The sequence below is a fragment of the Phoxinus phoxinus genome (assembly GCF_949152265.1).
Source record: "Phoxinus phoxinus genome assembly, chromosome: 13".
NCBI lineage: Eukaryota > Metazoa > Chordata > Actinopteri > Cypriniformes > Leuciscidae > Phoxinus > Phoxinus phoxinus.
In genome coordinates this window covers 19,978,903-20,001,514 of record NC_136888.1, presented here as the reverse complement: position 1 = coordinate 20,001,514, position 22,612 = coordinate 19,978,903, and the positions used below count along the sequence as shown (strand labels likewise).

At 38.4% G+C, this 22,612-nt stretch overlaps 1 protein-coding gene across 12 annotated transcripts in view; it reads left to right on the top strand.

The window, feature by feature from the left end:
• wdpcp (WD repeat containing planar cell polarity effector) overlaps positions 1–22,612 on the top strand; it is a 101,028-nt gene that overhangs the window by 37,748 nt on the left and 40,668 nt on the right. For 9 of the 12 annotated variants that reach the window (XR_013800106.1, XR_013800107.1, XM_079633828.1 and 6 more), the window contains 2 exons: positions 19,001–19,087; positions 20,125–20,169. Coding sequence is in view for 10 of the 12 variants with exons in the window: in XM_079633828.1 (XP_079489954.1) it covers positions 19,001–19,087; positions 20,125–20,169 (132 nt within the window). In the remaining 2 variants the exon portion in view is untranslated. Of the gene's footprint in view, positions 1–2,490; positions 2,509–19,000; positions 19,088–20,124; positions 20,170–22,612 lie in introns of those variants that run through there. The other 3 variants (XM_079633834.1, XM_079633836.1, XM_079633829.1) reach the window with 2 other exon arrangements.

Genomic DNA, 22,612 nt, shown 5'->3' with positions numbered 1-22,612 from the left:
TATATTTGACTATTTTTGTTTGATTTTGAGGCAGTATATTTATTTATACTATCCATGTGTCAGAAATGAACTGAATAATATGACATATGTAAATAATTACACTTCCATGTAAGACCTTTTCCTGAAAGACATTAATACTTTTATTCAGCATTAAATAGCCTAGATCAATTTCAATCTTGATATTCATTAAAGAATCCTACAAAAAGTATCACTGTTTCTGCAAAAATAAAAGCATCACAACTGTTTTTAACATTGATAATAATAAAAAAAGTTTCTTGAGCAGCAAATTAGCATATTAGAATGATTTCTGAAGGATCATGGGTAACACTTTATAATAAGGTTTTATTAGTTAAAATTATACTTTAGTTAACATTGAATGAACAATACTTCTACAACATTTATTAATCTTAGTTTATGTTAATTTTAACAGTATTAAGTGAGTGAGTATTTTTTTAACTAATAGTAACAAAGATGAATAAATTCTGTATCAAATTTACTGTTTTTTTTGACCAAGTAAACGCAGCCTTGGTGAGCATAAGACTTCTTTCAAAAACATTAATCTCAAATGTTTAGTGTATACATAAAATATGAAAGAAAAATATTGGAAAAATTTTGACCACATATTATTAATAGGTTTTTTTCTTCTTCTTTTTTTCAATTTCAGTGGCATTTTACCCCATACAGTTGATTTCAGAAGTGTCATAACATGTCATTTAACTGTATGGTTGTATCATTGCTCCATAGACGTGTGTTGTTTTTGTTTGTTTGTCTTTTCAACTGAAACCATCAGCATTCACCCATGGTACAAATGCAATGAAAAACTGCCAAGTATTATGTGTACATGGACGTTTTGTAATCCATGTTGATTGGATTAAGATTCACATACCCTTATTTTGTGATTCTAAATATTTTTTTATTCCCTCTATTACAATGAACTGCTCTATTCAAAGGCAGTTGTATCTGTTGGTGATCTGGGACTGTCTGCCGGTGACTCACCAAAACCCCTAACCAGACAACTGTTATCTCTTTTCCATTATCTTTTAGCAAAAAACATCTTGATAATGTGCTGTCTCTCAATGGGGTTACGTGAGAACTGTGATGTCCATCATTGAACTTATTTCTTAGCATGATCTTAGATTATTTTTCAAGTGTCTGAAGTTTGAACTGCAGTTCTGCCTTGTGAACAATAGGTGTCAGTGTAGCACTAGTTTTGTAGTGTAATTATTATAAACAAACATAAATGCAACAAAATAATAAACAAGAATCACCTTTGAGTTTGAACCTTTATATTCCACAAATCACAGAATGGTTCTTTTTTAATTGTGATCATTTTTAACCTGCACTTGTTTGGAGTTTTGAAGGCACTACATTTAGTTCCAGCCCCTTGAAACCTGACTGGAAGTAATTGAGCGAGTGTTTAGTTTCTCCTCCTTTAGGGGTTTTTAAGACAGCCGCATTTCAGGTTGTCACATTGTTTCACAAATGTACAGCTTGGTTCTCCTGGCTCGTGATCATTCTAAGTGCTCTTTGATTTAGCTTCAAACAACAAAGCCCTCAGGAGTATTTACTCAAGAATGCTTTTTCAACCCGAGACTTCCCCATGCCTGTCAACTACACACTCTGTCAGCCTCAAACTTTCCCATGCCTGGCAGCCCCACACACACACACACAAACACACACACACACACACACACACACACACACACACACACACACACACACACACACACACACACACACACACACACACACACACACACACACACAATCTGATCAAAGTGAAAGCACACACTTCACCTGCTTATAAAGCTGTCCCGCCCTCCACCTGTCAATCACCCTGTCTATCCTCTACTGTGTCTGCTAAACATGCCATGAAATCCGCTGAGATATTGGTGTCAACTTAATTTGACGGACTGTATAATGTGCCTTTTCCTTAGCATAAGGGTACATATTATTTTTTTACACAACAATAAAATTAAATGAGATAAAGTATAATACAAAATCATTTTTAAATGTCATATATGATATTTTGTTATATTATTAATTGTTATTTTGTGTGTGTGTGTATTGGTTCATGTTAAATAGCAGGCTTTAGATCAGTTTTGCCGTAGATGGTTGTGACTCTCCTAGATTGTAGTTCTCTCTGCGTGACAGTGGAGTGTGCTGATGGGCCACACATAACCATAACCCACTTCAACATTGCATTGTGTTTGGTCTCTGGTCTTTTTTGTTATTTTGTTGCTTGCTTCAACAGTGCTCTTCTTAGAGTCTTACACATCCACTGCACTCATCTAAAGGAGTGAATCATTGCCTTGGGGATCAGAGGCTGGTGCTGTTCAAGTCGCCCTTTGTGTTGGATTGTAGCTGTCCAGCAATCAAAACATGTTGCATTAATTCAAATCCCTTAAACTGGACAGGCAGTCCTGGCCTTCACACTCTCTTGCACAATGGTGAGAAATGGAGAAACAGAGAGACAGGGAGCATCCTGGACCGGGTCCTGAGTTTGAGGTTTGTTTTTTTGTTTGTGTCTCTCTCAGTCAGTGTAGGGATTAGGCCTGTAGTCGTTGTGCCCTAAGTTAGCGTACAGATGTTAGTTGGGATAGCATTGTCACGCCAACCATAGCCTCCTGTCTGGATGACGGGGTAGTCGGGTCCTCCAAAAAAAGCTTGCTCGCATGTACTGGATGCAGGTGTTTGTGTGTGTGGTTTGGGGTGAGTCCAGTGCCATTTGTCTGACAAAAAAAGCTAGTTTCAACACTTTCAGTCATCTGTGTTTGTGTGTGTCCTGTTCTCCCTCTTTCAGTGCTAAAAAATATAGTTATCACAGTATAGTACTGATTTTACAGTGTTGAAATGTAAAAAAAAATTCTGTTTATATACAGGTAGGTATCAATGTCTTGGTATAGTCAGTGTCCGGCTTTATGGGAGTTGATAGGTTTAAGGCAAGCTACAACACAATTGTCTTTTTTTCATTTGTGGAAACTTTTAAACCAGACCTTAAAACATAAACATAATGCTTACAAGTTTTTTTTCTTAAAAAATGTCCCCAAAAATATTTTGTTTTTAAATCGTAGTGTATATTTCTGTAAAAAAAAATAGAGAAAAAAAAATTCCTTGTTTTAAAGATATTTAAAAAAATTTTTTTAACTTAGAAACAAGACTAATATATTAAGAATTTTGTTGTTGTTGCTCTTAACAGTTGTTTCCTGGTAATAAATTGTGATGTGGCACCAATATGAAACTGAAGAACATTGATAATTATGCTGTTCTTTGGGCACACTTGTCTCATAGGAGCATTTTAGGCCGTCAAAGTGATGTAACTCGCGGCAGAGGCATGACACATTCTCAAGTAAGACTCAGTCCACGTCACTCGCACTGGCTCTTAGTCACACAACTGATTGGCGAGGACCCTCATTTAGTTCATCAGGAGAGGGTGATGTCTAAAATATGAGATCTCTGACAACCATTTTAATTATTTAACTGCTGCAGAATACTCTCTGAGCTCTAGTCCCGGCCCCGCGGGCCCCTACTTGGGAAAGCTGATATAGGATCTGACAAGACAGGGCTTGACACAGCAATGCACTTCCCTGCCATTGTGTCCACTGACCTGGGGCCAGCTGCCTGCATTTGTGGATTTTCCCATATAAAGAGGAAGAGGGGAAACATGTGTATGTGTTGACTATCATCAGTCAAATACAACATGTAGCAGCCATGGATAGAATGGCAGGGAGTGTGTGTGCTGGGTTTAACATCAAATGGGCATCCCATTAGAGTCAAAGCCATTGTGTTTGTAGAGGGGCACTTGGGTGGCTGTGTTTTGTGTATGCATGGTTGATCAGTCTGGTTTTTTGTCAGATGGAGCTCTACCAGGTGTCGGAGAATTCCCAGTCCAACCCAGCACTCCTTTTCCGCCTGCTCTCTCTGTTCCTTCTCACCCACTCTCAGACTCACATGATGATGCTCAAACTCAAAGGTCAAGGGTCACACAGGAAAATCTGACCTTTATTTTTAATTGAAAATAACTTTGTGTCTTGTCTCTGTCCGTGGTGAAGGCTTTAGGGGTCAGAGAGAGGGCAAGACTCTTATCCAGGCGGCCAAAAACACCTGGAGAAAAAGATAACATTTTATTACAAGTTATACTTCAATTGTCAGTGTTAGTCTGTAAAAATTGTGCATTGCTAGTAATCAGTCTTTTTTTACACAATCTCAACCAGCCTGACTCGGCAACATTGGCTCCACCAATGGCCGAAATTGGGGACTATCTTTTTGTTTGACGGATGGCAATTATTTTTGATGCCAGGAATTATATTTAATAAGTTTAAGTTATTATATTATATCATATCCTTTTTGGCAAATTTTTTGGATGTGGAAATGAGAGGTGCATACATTATATATATTTTATATATAATTATATTTAAAAATATATATATATAACTGTTTTCACTCAGAAATTGCTTGTAAATTTCACAAATAACTATGAAGAAATGGCACGTACTGAATTAAACGTTTAATTTGTAAATAGATTTTTTTTTGTTACGGTAAACATACGCAGTGTTTCATAAAGAAGATCTCGGGGGATGTGATTTTTTTCCGTCCTCCGTGTGGTCTGATGTAGAAATAACTCTGAAAGGTCTAAATGAGGTCGATCACTCTTGATGTCACCCTGAAGAAAAAGAGAGTGAGGGAAAGAGAGTGAGAGGAAGGGCAGGCATGTGCTGTGTAGCTGCCACCATGTCAACTTTTGCCTTTCTGGACTGACAGGTTGTCATTTTTTTGTGACCGCATCCTGCAGACTCTCCGTAATGAGCTGCTGTGAAGTCCGGAACATTCTCCTGACCTTTCAGCTGCTCGCGACGTTCCGAGGTCTTCTCCTTCCACGCATCCTTGTCAAAGGGCCAAACCGCAAAACGTCAGGGGATGAACGCTGGCAGGGACATTAAAGAAAGTAAATCCAACAACAAAAACAAAGACACGGACACACTGACACCTGTCTCACCAACAACCGCAATGGACACTGATAGACAGACTCCTAGAGCTGCTTCTCCGTCGTTTAGCGGCTCCTTGCGGTTTTGGCTTTTGTTGATGCTGATGTTTACTCACCTTTGGTCACCAGAATTTATTTCACAAACAAACTCTAGCCTAGTGTTTGAAAGTCACAGGAGAAAAACCCCAGAGTATGCAGACAAAAAAAGATCCCCGCCATTTCTTAAATGACAAGAAATTCCTTGGCTCTGAGAAGTGTGACCCAACCTTGTGCCCCCACTGTTTGGCTTTCTGCTCCAGGTCTCTGGGTAAACACCTGCTTAAAAGGCATCGCTCCTTTTCTCTCTCTTCTGTTCTTTTCTTGGCCCTCTTTCTCCTGATCATTTTGCTCTAATGACGTTTACAGATGTACTTAGACCTCCTTGTGAGTGTTTTAGACTCAGGCTATTACCACCCATGTTTACAGCTATGCTAACAAGAATCGCATTACGCCCGACCTGTCTGGATAGAAGAATTCAAACCAAAGCTCATTCAAAGCTGTCTTTATCTAAGTGCTTAGCAAGACAGCCAGCCTGGACATTCAATTTAAAACTCCCATACACGCAGTCATATACGTTTGTGGGTATTAAATTGTTGTAAACACACATTCACACATATAAATACACACACACACGATAATAATATAACTACTCGTTGAGTCAATTTGACATGGGTTTGGCTCAGCTTTGCCCAGATTTTGAGAAATCTGAGTGTGATGGACATAGGGCTGGCTATCGATTCTAATGTCACGATTGGATTCTTATTCACAAGATCTCAATTCGATTCGATTCATTTAATTACCGGTAAATTATCAAATTTTCTCTGGCCCCACCACAAAAAGCTACAATTGAGCCATTTATCCTTGCATTGTAATAAATAAGGTTATGGCACCTACAATTTGAGATACCAGTAAAATGTAACAATTCTCGATTCCAATTTCGATACCACAGCTAAAACTACTTACTAAATTTCAAAGACTATTAAAGACAAGTAAACGGGCATTAATAAATAAAAGCAAATAATTAAAGGTGCTCTAAGCGATGTCACGCATTTTTTAGGCCAAAATTTTTTTTGTCACATACAGCAAATATCTCCTCACTATCCGCTAGCTGTCTGTCTCCTGAACACACTCTAAAAAACCGCGGCCTCTGTAGACACCCCAGGCTCCACAAACAGCAACAAAAACAAACTGGGCTAACCCGCACCACGAAACATAACAAACAGTGTTCCAGCCAATAACCGACAAGAAGGATTTGGGGGTGGGGTTTGGGGGGTTAGTGCGCGGATGAGGAGGAGGGAGGGTCTAGCTAGCCTCCGTTTTGTTTGACAATAGTTCGAACGTCAACAAGAAGTGACGTCACCCAGGATCGCTTAGAGAACCTTTAAACTACAAGCAATAGCACAAATTAATAAATACAAAAAAACAAAGATACAAATGAAATAATCAGTGCTTTTAATGTTTTTCAGGTAGACAAGTACAGAAACTGAATAACACTGCATACAATCTTCACTGTACAAATTAAATAAAAGTTAAGCCTTATTTAAGTTACAGAAACGTTATTCAGTAAAGAGCAGAGAGTGATTTCTTTGTCTTTTGTAGTTTGATTAGCAGCAGGAGTATTAGGCTGCTGTCGCTTTAAGACTAATGCACGGACCCAATATAATGATGCACATGCCTTCTTTCTCTACATTTCACCAAGAACTGAATGAATGACGGGATCCCCGCTGTCGCGCTCTCTCGCCAAAGGTAAATAAGAGGATGACATCTAGTGGAGAAGACTAGTAATATTAATAACGTCAATTGAATGTACTTGAAAAAAAATTGTTTTGTGGCTTTTGAGAATTGACCGAAAAAAAAAAAAAAACGTTTAATCAAAAAATGTATTTCTTTTTTTTGCCAAGCCCTGGATATAAAAAAATCTATCAACTTTTCCATCAAAATATTTTTCTTAGTTTCAGCGTAGATGGATGTGTTACTGTTTTATTGTTGTAGGTCAAAATTACTACTAAAATAATGGAAACGGGTAATATTGCTTTTCTATAGCAGTTAATTTAACAAGAAATTATTATTGAGTAACTTGCTATATTTTTTGCTTCACCAATAAAAATATAGTTCTAAACTAAACCACAGTAAATTTTACTTCTGCACCTTGTCCAGTTACACATGAATTCGTGGTGTTTTGTTCCAGAAGGAACAAGGAAGTTTTGAGTCAATGATAATACTCACTAATTCAATGACTGCCTATAAATACTAGCCTATTCAATGACTGTATTTATGAGTATGCAAATTGGTATGCAGTGACTAAATCTTTCATTCCTAAAAATGAATGATTTTTAATGAATCAGTTGAATCAATAAGTAAATGACTCAAAAAGACATAACCAGCAGAAAGAGTCACTGAAAAATCCCCCCCATAATGCACAGCTGAATCATTAATGCACGCACAAGTTTGGGGTCAATAAGATTTTTTTAAATGTTTTTGAAAGTCTCTTATGATTTAAAACAGTAATATTGTGAAATATTGTTATAATTATTGCCGTCTCATCATCCAAGTGGATGCTGCACACTGGTGTGGTGGTTGAGGAGAGAAACATTTGTTCAATGCGAGTGCCATATGCTGGACATGACCAGTCATTTACGCCATCATCATGAAGAACCTTCCATGGATTCTTTCCATTGTTCAAAAGTTTCTTTAGATTATTAAAATGTTCTTCACACTAAGAAAGGTTCTTTTGAGAACCAAAAAGGGTTCTTCTATGGCACCACTGCTAAAATGCTGCTAACTCTTGTTTGAGAGTGCTGGCAACTCCTGTACATGTTTGTGCTGATCTTCTCTGTCTTAAACTCTCTTTTTTTCCCTTCTGTCTGAACTTTTCAACTCTTGAACTCTAAATGGCCTCGCTCTCCTGCTCTTTAACAACAATTGGAGTAGATTCTTCCTTTTCAGATCATCCCTGTCGGGATCTCCTCGTTTTTCACACTTTGTTCATTCCTTTCTCTTCTCATTTGACAGACAGACAGACCTGCCCCCCGGCCACGTCACTCACGCTACCCAACTTCATTTACGGCCCTGATTGACACCTCTTACACACTCGCTCGCACACACAGACATACTGTAGATGTCTTCTCGCATGAATAGTATTAGCTTTACCTCATTTTGAGCTGCTTGCCTGTCAGTCGCTATTATTTGCCTGCTGAATGTGAATAGAGGCCTCTCTCAAAGACTCTCAGGCTGTTTGTGTGTGTGTGTGTGTGTGTGTGTGTGTGCGCGCGCACCATGGCGCCACTCTGTCCTTGTGACTCTTCAGTGGCACCTTCATGTTGCGTGGTGTAGCCACATATGTTGTGGTGTAGCCACATATGTCGTGGTGTAGCCACTTATGTTGTGGTGTAGCCACTTATGTTGTGGTGTAGCCACTGTCTCTCCCTTTATGAGGACCTGGGAAAGTGGAGGAATGAAATAGTTGTCAAAACAAAAAAATGTCTAAAAGCTGCTATGTGACACTGTACAGCAAACAAGCTAAAAAAAAAACCCTGAAATACGTTTTTATAAGCTGTCGACCCCAAAAAAACGAGAAAAAAGACCTAAACAAAAGTGGATACAGGCACTTGAGACAGAGCGTCATATTACACTGAGAACTACGCCCACTGGAGGGGAACGTAATCGGTGACAGGGATAGCTTAGCTTACAGAAATATAATATATAAAACTGACATTTGGATATTTGACTTACCAGTGAAAAAATGTTTACTGCACACGTAGTGTATTTTTACTGCATACTGAGTGTCAGATCCCACAATTTACCCATTCGTTCAAGCCTGTCTCCACTTTTGTGTCCTTAAACACTCGTTTTATGATGTCGACAGCTATTTCTTGGTTTTTTAGCTTGTTTGCTGTACACCTTGTCAGCTTTTAGACATTGTTTTGGTTTTTATTATAAGTCAGAAATGACAAGGAGGCAGCTTCTTCTTGCAATGCAAAGTCAATGGAGACGGTTGGATTGTGGGCGTAGTTTTCAGATTATGACGCGTGTCGCTCTGTCTCTATGACTTTTGTTTGAGGAATCTTTACAAAAAACAAAGTCAGATGGAAAGTTACATTTTAAATCAAAACAATATTAAAGAAATATGTTCTGTTCTGCTTTTTCTCTGATTGCAAACAAGAAAAATTATTTGATTTATAATTAATTTATAGTTTTCATTTTTGGATGTTTGTGCAGCCTAGAATATGCCAAAATCCGATCACACTAGTGGTAAAATTATTGAAAAAGTACTGTTTATAAGTTTGGGGTCATATATATATATATAGTATATATATATATATATATATATATTTAAAGAAATTAATATGGTTAAATAATAAAAAATGGTTTCTTGATCACCAAATCACCATATCAGATTATATTCTGAAGGATCATGTGACGCTGAAGACTGGAGTAATGATGCTGAAAATTGCCATCACAGGTGTAACTTTGCTGACGTGGAAGCAGACAAAGACAATGATGAAGAGAACCCTAGTGCAGTTTATTTATAGTGTTCAAAAACATGAAACAAACCATGAACAAAAACTTGACTATTAATAGACCTGGCGCATGGGAACATAGAACGGCATACGTATTTCAATACACGACAACTAGACAAGGCAACTATCACACAACCAATGAACGAAACAAGAACCAATCAGAACATGACACATGAAACAAGGGAACCAATCAGAACATGACACATTAGACAATGATCGCATGAGGGCAAGGGAAACACATGACAAAACCAGGAACCAAAACATAAAAAAAATAAAACATGAAACTAAACTCAAACCTACTGTAAACGTGACAACAGGAATGATGGGGACATATAAATTTACAGGAATGACTCGTACCAGCTTTAGGTGGTCAAGCTGGTCTAAGATTTGGTCCACCCTTGGGCTACTTATTACTTATTACTTGGGCTACTACTTTTTCTTTGCAAAAGAAAGTCCAGAAAAGAAAAGAATAGTTTTGACCAGTGACTGAAACCAATAACTAACAGAGACTCACTTACCACTGTTAGACTTACCCCTCTCTCTCTCTCTCTCTCTCTCTCTCTCTCTCTCTCTCTCTCTCTCTCTCTCTCTCTCTCTCTCTCTCTCTCTCTCTCTCTCTCTCTCTCTCTCTCTCTCTCTCTCTCTCTCTCTCTCTCTCTCTCTCTCTCTCTCTCTCCCTCCCTCCCTCTCCCCCTCTCCATCATCTTATTTCTCCTTTGTCTTATCACCCTCCCCACAGCACTCCTGGGCATCCTCCAGTATCCCATCATGCTCTTCTGTAATCTGTGACACCATTTTGTCAGCACATCTACTTGTATGTTTGACTTCCCTGTTCCCCTTTCCGTTTCTCTCTCCAAGTGTTTTCTATTGTTTTGTGTCTCTTTAATGGTAATGCTGATGGCCATGGCCAGGCTTTGCCCTAGAGGACTCTGATAAGAGCTGCTGCCTTTTCTGTTTTCTTTTTGTTGTACTGTATTATATTTTCACTTCAGTAGCTTCAGGTTGAGATACAGAAGAAAGAGAGAGAGAGAGAGGAAGAACAGGGATGATGATGCTGAAAGTCCACACACAAGAGGAAGTATTATATATATATATATATATATATATTAGTGCTTTGTGAAAGTATTTTTACCCTTATGTTAAACTTCTTTAAATTAATTTTTTTTTTCACATCAATCTACACTCAATACACTATAATGAAAAACCTAGAAAAGATTTGTCACAACTTCACAAATTTATTAAAAAGGAAAAACTGAAATAGGTATATTACATAAGTATTTGTACTCTTTACTCAGTACTTAGTTGAAGCACCTTTACAGCCTCAAGTTTTCTTGAGTATATCAAGTATGATGTGACAGGTTGGATGGGGACTGTCTGTGGACAGCAATTTTTCAGGTTTCTTCAGAGATGTGCATTTGGGTTCAAGTTCAGGCTCTGGCTGGACCACTCAAGGACATTCATAGAGTTGTCCATAAGCCACTCTTGCATTGTAGGGTCATTGTCCTTTTGGAAGGTGAACCTCCAATAATCCAAAGTTATGAATGCTCTGGACCAGGTTTTCATTAATGCTATCTCTACATTTTGCTGCAATGAGCTTTCCTTCTACGATGACGAGTCCCCCAGTCCCTGCCACTGAAAAACACCCCCACAGCATGATGCTGCCACCACCACACCTTACGGATGATGAGCAGTCGTGGTTTCCTCCATACATGATGCTTGGAACTGATTTGTTGTTGTTGTTGTTGTTTACAAATTCCATGTGGGTTTTCATTTGTCTTCTCTGAGTGGAGGCTTGAGTCTGGCCACTCTGCCATAAAGTCCAGATAGTTGGAGTGTTGCAGTGATGTTTGTCCTTCAGTAAATTTCTCCCATCTCCATTATATGATCATGGAGCTCAACCAGGGTGACCATCACCTTCTTGGTCACCACTCTAGTCAAGGCCCTTCTCCACCGATTGCTCAGTTTGGCCAGGAAGAGTTCTGGTTGTTCCAAACTTTTTCTATTAAGGATTATGGAGGTTACATTCTTCTGTGAACCTTCAATGCAGCAGAAATGTATTTTTAGTCTTCCCCAGATCTGTGTCCTCACACAATCCTCTCTCTGAGCTCTACAGGCAGTTTCATTTGACCTCATGGCTTGGTTTTTGCTCTGATATGCATTTTCAGCTGTTAGACCTTTTATTGAGAGGTTTGTGCCTTTCCAAATCATACCCATTCAATTGAATTTGCACATGTTTACTTCACTCGAAGTGTAATAACATCTACAAGTGAAATTAGAATGTTCCTGTCCCATATTGATGTGAAAAAAAAAGTTATTTAAAGTAGTTTAACAATGCCGCAACAACAAAACGTGAAAAAAATTAAGGGCTACGAATACTTTCGCTAGACACTATCATATAGTATATGTATATATGGAACGTTTTGTTCTACAATGTATATTACACACACCATGTCAACAAGGCACATTTTTAAGCTGATATTTTTTATTTTATAACTAAATGAGAATATTTGGGGTGTGAGTTTGTGCAGTTGATGTTGTAAAACCAAACGTATCAAGTATCGTCAAAATATGTTCACCACACAGACCTTATTTTACTCATGAATTGAAAACCCCATAAAACCCCATTGGAAAATCTAGAGTGAACCAGTGGCAAATTCGTCTTCCTGGTTTTGGCATCATCCCTGCAGCACTTTAAAAGGAATTGATTGATAGATTGATTGAGCATTGTTACAGTGTTTGTCTTGTTGCAGACCGATTGTTTTGTACATTGTAAGAGGCTTTTTACACAGAAAGCTTTTTTATTTTCATTTAAAATAGCAAGACACAGGGTAGTGGAATTCTGTCGAGAAAAGTTGTCAGTGCGAAGATTCGACACTAGCCTGCTGTCAATGTGTGTAATGTGTGAAACCTAATAACGTATACCAAAATCCCAGCAAGTGTCAGGAAAAGGGTGTTATGATTTTTTTGAAAGGGGAAGAGTGAGAGGTGGAGGGTTAAGATGAAATTAAAATGCCTTTTTGAGGGGTGTTTGGGCGGGGGCTGTAGATCTTCACCTCTGGCAGTTTCCATTGTCTATAATTTCAGCTGTCAGTCCAGGTTAGATGGGACACTTTTACTTGTGTCTTTGACTGAAGAGAGTTTAGAAGAGAGAGAGGGAAAGTCAAGAGAGGACATGTCTGCTTTTCCCTCACTCATCTCCTGAAATCAGCAGGTGCATCTCTCCACTCTCCGTTATGACCGTGATAGGGGCATGGGGTCACCAGGGGTCAATCACTTGCTGATGATTTTCTTTCCGTCTTTTCCGCTGCAGTCAGCTAAACTGCACTGGTTATCTGCGCTCGCCCTGCTGCACGTGAATTCACCGGCCTGACCTTTTTAATTTCATCTGACATTTTTTATTATTCAATTTGCCCTGTATTCTCGCACGTCGCTAAGGTCCTGTTGCTTTGAAAAAAGTCAGATGAAATAGAATAAAAAAATGTAGAGTTGCTTGATTGCATTAAATAAATTGAAGGATGGAGGTGTGGATGATAATTGACTATGAAGGGCAGAACTAAAGGTACAGTTAAAATGAGAGTGCCATAAATGAGGAATGATAAATTTAATCTCGGCCTGATTAAATAAGTGAAAAGAGGAACGTCTCTTTGGGGTCAACCATTGGGCAAACAGAAAGATTGCCTGACGGACTCGTCCTTTGCTCAGGTTGAATATTAATGTGAATATGTCTGTGTTAGAGAGAGAAAAAGAGGGAAAGAGCACCGATAAGACTTTGATAAAGATTCGTTTTCCCAGGGATTTAATTATGTTGCCTTTTAAATCGGAGCAGGACCGGAGGGCCAGATGCTCCCTGTCCTTGTTGTAAAACATTCTTAGTACTGTTTGACTTTAAAGTTCACCTGCTTTGACATATCTAATTTGTAATTTAGAGACTTACGGCAAGCGTACAAGTGCAACATGCTTTTCATAGGCCTCCTTAAAGGGTTAGTTCACCCAAAAGTGAAAAATTTGTCATTAATTACTCACCCTCATGCCGTTCCAAATCCATAAGACCTTCGTTCATCTTCGGAACACAAATTAAGATATTTTTGAGGAAATCGAGAGGTTTCTGAACCAGCCATAGGCAGCAACGTCATTGCAAATTTCAAATCCCAGAAAGGTAGTAAAGACATCGTTAAAATAGTCCATGTGACTTCAGTGGTTCAACCTTAATGTTATGAAGTGACGATAATAATTTTTGTGCGCAAAAACAAAACAGCAAAAATAATGACTTTATTCAACAATTTCTTCTCTTCTGTGTCAGTCTCTGTTCACATTGTAAACATTGTAAACAGTGTTCTGTACTCTGTTCACATTGTAAACAGTGTTCTGTACTCTGTTCACATTGTAAACAGTGCAGCGTTTCTGGGTTCCATAAAATCATAGACTGTAAAAAAAGATGGACGATGCCCCTTCGCTCTCTTCCATTGGTGAGAAGTGAAGCCGTCATTGTCCCTATATGGCACTGACATCTTGGGATCTGAGTCTGCGGCTCTGCGCAGTAGCGATTTCGGGACCTGAGTCTGCGCTGTAGTGAGCAGGAAGTAAAACCGCAAAATCAAATCCCCGCCCTCACTCTCCAGAATCAATCGCAAGCACACGCTCCTGCACTTTTTTAAACTCATTATAGAAATTTAGATATTCAATTTAAAGCTCCAATCTCCTCAGTCCTCCTAAGATCCTGAAAAAAAGCGCAGATCGAGACTCTTTGGCTTCACTTTTCAGGGCTTGTGCAGCACGCTTGGTCAGAACGCCGTCACTCCAGAGAACATGTCTCCACTGCTCATCCAGTAGCGGTGTGCTTTACTGCGATGCATCCGACGCTTTGCATTGCACTTGGTGATGATGTAAGGCTTGGATACAGCTGCTCGGCCTTGGAACACCTGATTTTAATGATTTGGAAGGGTGTCCCAATACTTTTGGTAATAGTTTACATCCTTGCTGAACAAAAGTGTTAATTTCTTTAACTTTAATTTCTACAAAAATTGTACTGCCCCCAGACAATTGAACTGTAGTGTATACATCAAACATAATGCATAACAACAAAAAGTAGTTGTATATCAGATTTTTAGAGAAATTACCACTTATACATCATAATACCTAATTTTATGGTGAATGGACCTAATTTTATGGGAAATTTATACGCTTGGTAGGTTTGGCTGATTGACTGAGAGGTCAAAGTCTCAACTGCTCTCTATCTGCTTCCTTTGAACAGATCTCAGGTAGACTGACTTGGTTCCTCAGCTCACCCCAGTGTTTAGACAGGCTGTAGACGTCTACCTGAGGGGCTGATATACGGCTAGAAGAGGTAGAGAACATGTTGGCCCCAGGATTAGGATTAGAGTTAGTTTGACAGCTGCCTAGCGTGGTTCCTGTAAATTTCCATGTGTCCAGAAACAGCCACAGACATGAATCTCTCTGATAGGAGTTTACTAAATAAAAAATTATCCTATCCTTTTGAAGATAAATTTATTGATTGCTTGGTAAGGTTAGCTTAGGTGTTTTAGCTGCGCTGCATATGAACAAGACACAAGTTCAGGCAGTGCTAAATAAAAAAACAAAAGTGAGAAAAACAATACATGTTCTACATATTAAATAATTATCCATTTATTTACAGACCTCTTATGGACACTAGTTTTTTGACAAGCTTTTAAGATTTTAGGTCTAGGTTAACACCTATTTTATTTTTATTTTATTTTTTCTGGGGACTTTCCATAGACATAATGATTTTTATACTGTACAAACTGTATATTATATCCCCTCACACTAACCCTTCCCCTAAACCTACCAAGCACACAGAAAACCTTCTGCATTTTTACATTTTCAAAAAACATCACTTAGTATGATTTATACTGTAAGCTGTTTTCCTCATGGAGACCAAAAAATGCCTGACAAGAATTTTGGATATTGCAGTCATTCTGGGGACATTTTGTCCCCATAATGTAGGGTTTACCAGGCCACAAACACACACTGGAGGAGACCTGCACATGATCTGTTCTGGAGCTCTTGTGAGAGAATGTGAATTCTGAGTTCAGAAATAAAAGACAAACCTCTCACAGCGGAATCAACCATCACACACACAATCATACAAACAAGCTGCTAAATGCTGACCAGGGAAGGGGAAATAGATTGATTATTTTTTTATTTTTATAAACGGGTTGGCTCTCTCTCACATTCACACTATAGACACAGAGAAGAGTCCTGTCACAGACAGATGATGCACTTGTCAGATTTCTCAAAGGATAACTCGAGTGTTTTTCAAAAGCATTTACACATTTCTCTCCTTCCTCTATTTAGGAGAGCTGGCCGTTCTCAATGAGAGAAGGAGAACCAGAAATGCGAATGCAGATTTAATCTCATGCCCTGGACAAAAACTATCCCTTTCTCCACAAACTAACATCCTCTGCTACACACACCTGAAACAAGTGAAACAATCACCAAGAACTCTCAGACAGCTAATTAAACAATCAATCACAATTTCTCAAAAAAGCCAATTCAAAAACACTTGACGGTGAGCAGTCCCTAAAGCTGCGATTCAGTGTGTGGCGTAGAAAGGGTTGTGTTCGTCCCACTGGCTGACCTCTCTTTTGTTCTTCCCCAGATCAGTAAATACTGCTTCTTAATTTGCTCGCGCATGGCACAATAAAAGCCCATTAACTCATGCAAATGTGTGGCCACTTCAGCAGCTTGCCACGGCCGGCTGGCGCTGCTGTGTTCACGATACTGTGGCATCTGCAGCGCGGCACTCTGGGACGTGCCCGCTGACACCGTGAACGAGCGCACAGGGAGCGCTGTGTCTCCGGTGAGTGCCAGGAAGGCAGTGTGCGCTGTGTTTTGATAAGCAGTCTTGCTAATTTGCCATTCAGGTCATTCGCATGTCTTAATTTAGGTGGAACAATGAGACCAATTGTCTCTTTTTTGTTTCACGTGAAGTGCTTCTCCGGCCTGTCTAGCGAATCGCAGCCTTGCGTCGCCCTGATGTCAAAAGTAAAGATGCAATTCTGTCTCATTCTCAAGCTTATCTTGGCCTATTTGAAACAGGGTCATCAAAAATGAGCCTTCCGTCTGACTGTCCATCTTAAAGTGTGAATTGAAGCTTCTTCCCTCTGTGGAGAAATTGGGTTTCTGTCGGGGAGAGAGAAAGAGCTGACTCGCTCTAAAAGCTGGTGAGAAGATGAAAGAATCCTCTTATGTCAGTAAACTTGTTAAGAAGCTGTGCTGGGGACAGCGTTTTCCCAACATTTTTCTTTTTTTTTTGGTTTAGCGTTATTTCATATTTGTGGTAAATTTTATTTATTTATTTAGGAAAGTGGCAGAATTTTTTGCCCTTCTCTCTTTCTCTTTCTCCCTCTCCCCTCTGTTAGCCCAGGCCTCGAGATAAGACTTGGCATGCTCAGCGCTAACCCTGTGACACAGACAGAAAGCAGAGATGCTGCTCTTCCTTCAATATGACATTAGATTAATTTTTTTCTGCAACCTTTAGCCATCCAAACAGGTCACACGGATGGATAGACGGCTGGACCAAGAATATTTGAAAGTTATGTTTGGTCGCAGTCAAACTCCATGTTTCTGCTGAAGCAGTCGATGCACATGCTCCAGACACACTGTTTCGCTCATATGGGTGTCGCAGATTCTTATCCGGCTTTCCCTGATTTCATTTCCATGTCTTTTTACACAATTATTTTCTGTGATTCTCCACTATCACTCATTAGCCATGTTTCCATCCACCTATTTTTATGCAAATTTTGGGATATCGTTAAAAAAATCGCTGGAATGAAAGGAAACGCCAAGATGTGCATAAATAAAAAACCAACAACATTTATCCGATAAGAAGACATGCGCATTAACTATGATGGAAACACATTTACTGAATAAATCCTTCAATACTCAACAAAAAACCTCACATGTTTTTGCCTATGTAATTGAGTATATGATTGTATCAGTTTCATTGCACAGCATCTCAAATGTTGATTTGATCATTCTGAAATGCCTGAGCCAAGGTCTGTCATCAGAATGATTTGGTGTGATGACCTCCCAGAAATGTCTCACATGATTGCGTTTCCAAACACCAGACATCTGAACACAAGATAACATGACAGCGTTTATTGCATTTCATCTGCATGCTCTGAAGCTCAAGTCATTTATGATCAGGGTTCCCTGATTGCTGCAACTTCCATTTTTATTTTGGAAATAAATTTTGTTCCTTTAAATACATGGGATTGAAACGGTGCTTTTATTTGCAAATCTTTTATATATTCCAATTTTGTGCATAAGTTAAATTCGCAACTTTGGATGGAGAAACAGATATTTACTGCTGAAAGTGTTTACTTTTTGATATATTGAGATGCTTTAATTAACATGTGGGATATTTCATGCCACTTTGTCATGTCTAGCTAAATTTATTTAATTTAATAAATTAAAAAATAAAACACTAATTCTAAGTGAATTTAGGAATAACAAAATTAGAATGTACAGTATGAAATTAGCTAAAGATTACACGTGACAGTGTTATTAAATTTTGTGTTTTTAAAAGATAAACTTTAATTGAACATGTAAAAATAGGGCATATAAGCATGTTACGTTTCATTAAAAAAATCTCTAATATCAGCTGATAACTGATGTGGTACCAATATTTTGTTCGTCTCTAGATACAAGTGTGTGCTAAATGAATAAATGTTATTATAATCTAGCAATTAAAGTGGATAGTATACAAAATTAGACTGTTACTACCTAATAAATAGGCAAAAGCAGCTTGGTTTCTTGTGATTGTTTTAACATGTCCACCATCTGCTGCTGACTGGCATCTAATGTTTGTGTAGGAATGAATATACAAATCTTTTTGAATGCCATCTGTGTGAGAAAGAAAGAGTGTGTATGTTTGTGTCTTTGTGTTGTAGCCCACTGGTCCAGGGAGTTGTCACAGAGTGTGTGTGTGTGTGTGTGGAGGAGACAGAGGTGTGTTCACCTTGTTGAGACCTGCAGAGGTGTTCCACACTGCGCTGACACCTGGCACAGAGCTCTGGCTCAAACCCAGACACACACCAGGAGAGTGTGTGTGTGTGTTTGAAGAAAACAGAGAGTGTGTGAGTGGTGTCATAGTCTGGTGTGTGTGCCAGCATGTTGTGTCAGTAAGCACCCTTGAGATGCATATGTTTATCTGCGTAGAGGATTCATCCTTTTTCATTCCCTTTAAGTTAATGTGTTTTTGCATGTGTTCAGAAGTGTATGAACTCAAATCGCTCCTCTTTTTTATGTTTTTGGACCGAAGGTGCCAAAAACTAGTTACAGTCTGAAAACAATCCTTCCTATCTCTCCAGCTCTCTGTGGTGATATGAAAGCCACAGTGCAGGGCTCTTGTTGCATATCTCCACTATTGTTCTGTCTGCATTTCCTTTTTCTCACTGGCTCTCTCCCTGTTTAGACAGTCTCCTGTTTGAGTTCGATCAGATGTCGTTCTGCCTGGCGGAGCTGCACTTGTGGTCCTTCAGGAACAGCCTGCATGTCCCAGGTAATTAAAACACACTGAACGTCTCTCTTTCACACATTTTGTTGCCTCTCATGTCTGTTCCTGCTATCTCCCCTTTAATGTCTTCTTTCTAATGCCGCTCTCTGAATTTGTCTTTTGTAATAATGAATATTAGTTCTTTTCAGAGCCGGTTAAACTGCTGTGTCATACACTTATGTAGGTTTTTATTACACCAGAGCAGTTAGTCTTTTTATCAGAGACGTTCTATGGCCTATAATTAAATGTATTGCATACATAATTATAGCTTTTAAGAGGTAGTTTGTGATAAATACTTCATAATGCACAACATTTCAATTTGTCATGCCTAGTTTTTTATTGGTGCTTTTATAGTAAAAATCCTCACATCCTCTGGTCCTGTTTTAACCTTTTTGAATATTTGTTCCTTCTTCACCCTTTGATTCGTCTCCTTGGGTATTCTGGTATACTGGAAGTGTGTGTAAGAGCAATGTGTATTTTGCTTTTGCTCACAGACGAGTCCAGTTATCAGTTATTTGGAAAATCCTGTGATAACATGTTGTCGCGGATTGTACGCATGCATGTTTGTGTACATGCGTTATATTGTGTTCTGCAATCTGTTTGCAAGCATTTGTATGTGATTGGAGCTCTATCGCCTGTAGCCAGCCCTCCTGACCCGTGCATTGAGTGACAGAGAGAGAGAGAGAGAGAGAGAGAGAGAGAGCGAGAGAGAGAGCGAGCAAGGGGATGAAACATGCGCTGAATCCGCCAGTGTGAATGAATGAAAACTTAAAAAAATTATGCATGGATGGAAATGGTGTAGTCCATCTTTATTTGTAATACCGTGTCAGAAGTACACAGTCAATGAAGAGTAAATCAACAGTAAATCCAATGCAGTCAAACATTATAGGTGCTCACATATTTTTCGTAATATGCATGCACCTTTTGAATTCGTCTAGACGGGACTTATTTTAGGCTGTTTGTCGCTAACAAACCAGTGTTTAATTTTGTATTTGAATAGAACTCTGACCTCTTCTTCCCTGTTTTGATTTGCCTTTTCACAGATACAGACATTGGCACATACCAACTCTATGAAAAAGGAGATCCAGGTAGGCTGCATCTTGTGATTTTCTTAAATATATAATTCATTGACAATCCTTATTTTTTCATAAAATTTGATCATAACCTTTTTGTGTCATTCAAAATTTTCAAAATAGTAAAAACCAATAACATGCAAGTATAAATAGCTATACAAAATAAGAACTTTTAGTTAATTATTTCTGTCTGAACTACAGTATTCTGTAAATGTCTTCATTGAAGTTCACTGAATGACACTTCAGTGTATTTTCCTCGTGTTACTCAACATCAGATACTCTCTCACAGAACTCTCTAGATTTACACAGAATTGTAACACCCGTCATTCACAAAGTTCTACAAATCTCCCTGCACCTTTTTAATAATTTCTTTCTTAAATCAGTATTTCATTTGATTACCTTACCTATTCAATTTTGAAAGATTGACCCATAAAATAAGGTTAGAAAAAGCTGAAAAAAAGGGCCTGCTCATCACCGTTACAGATGTTCTCTAAATGCTTCTGGGCAAATCAAGTGCCACCAGGTTTCTTGAGTTAATTTTTTTTTATGTGTCACAGATTAAACATTTAATAATCTGGACCCCTCATGAGAGGACACAGCCAGCTCTGAAATGTGAAAAGCTTATTGATTAAAACAATGACAAAACAATTTTATTCATTTTTAATACTTCAGACTTGAGACTTGAAAGGTTTTGTTTGTTCCAATGTTTTATATGATAACGTCTGAGAAAACACAAAGGCTTTGATGTTTAAAGACTTTGAGATGGTTGAAGTCTCAGAGAATTAAGAAGGGGGAATATAATAATGCAGTGTTAGTTTATTTCACATGCCTGTTTATTAATAGAGATCAACATTTTTATGTTAAATCTGTAAAAACAGCATACAAACGTGCCTGCATAAGTCATTCTGTTAATGTGTGTTCATATGAGTGACCATTTCTGTATTATTATGAAATCAATCTCAATCTCTGATGGTAATTTATTTAGATATTTTATCTCTCATCTCCCATTTATGATTCACACAAGGAATGAAACATGACTGAATTACTTTAATTATCTTTATTTAACCTGCAGTGTATAATTTATACTTTATAGAGCAAGCTATAAAATCATTATGTGTTATAAATGGAGTTTCTGTTTGAATGTGGGACCTGCTGTTTCTCATGCCTCCAGCAGAGGGCGAAGGAGACCCATGCTTCTGTGAGGAAGGGGGCTCTTCACCCCTCTATCCCGTAGCAGATGTGTGTGTCTGGGGCAGGCAGGGGCAGAATGGCAGAATCTGATTAGCAGCAGTAATCCTGGAGCTGTCCAGCAGGTCCAGGCCTCCAGCAGAGAGAGGCAGTGCTCCTGTAGAGCAAGGCAGGGAATGGGGCCGTCTGGTTGGGCCACTGAGGGCTAGAGATCTGGGACTCTAGGGTGAGATGGGGCTTAAGGTGTGGGGCTATAGCATAGAGAAGAGCGAGCATGCTGACAAAGCAGGAGTTTGGTCTTGCCTCAGTCATTTCCGCCTGTCGGGATACCTGTCCCTCTGACTGTATGAGTCAGTGTTTTTCTCTTTCTGGGAAACACACACATTGGGGTGAGACTACAACTTAGTGAACATATGCTGAGAAAGACATTTGAGGGAGTGTTTACGCATACATGGGTGTTGCTTAAACTATGGGCACTTTTATGTGGCAGGAATTTATTTTGATTACATTTTTATTTTTATTTTTTGGTTACATTAAAAATGTCGTAGAAATCTCTTACCATTTCTTCGTTTGTTTAGCTAATGTTCATGTATTACATTTTTTAGTTACAGATTTTATATTTTTTTATTTTATATATAAATATAACGTATATATAAAAAAGTATATCAAACTTTTGATCTTAAACAATGAAAGTTCACAGTAAAACTATTAATTATTACATTTAAAAAAACTAGAATATTTTAAACAGCAAGTGAAATAGACAAATATCTAGTGTATGAAAATAATGTATACAATGTTTACAAAATTGACCATTGACCATCACTTGTGATTTCCATCACACCCAACAGGTCTACCACTAAAGTTTTATTCCCTTTTTTTTTTTTTTTACTTTTCAACCAAGGACAAGTGCCATTAAGATAAATATCAATTATGTTTAATAACAGTACTTTCATTATTCGTCATTTCCAGTAAAGGTAGTGTTTTGTCAAATTAATCAAAAAGTGTGAAATTGTTATTTAATTGTGTGTAATTTAGTATTACCGGTATATAAAAATTAGCATTTGAAGGACAAACGAGTCTGTATTTTTGTAACAAAAATATTTGGTATGTCATTTTCATCACAAACAGCTAATAAATGCAATAGTTGATTTGGAATGTGGTGGGTATCATAGCTGTAAATACATAGATGCCTCATTAACGTCTGTTTCTGTGGGCCGCCGTAAGACATCCGCCATATTGGAGCGGTCAAAGCCGGTCCATGAACATTCAA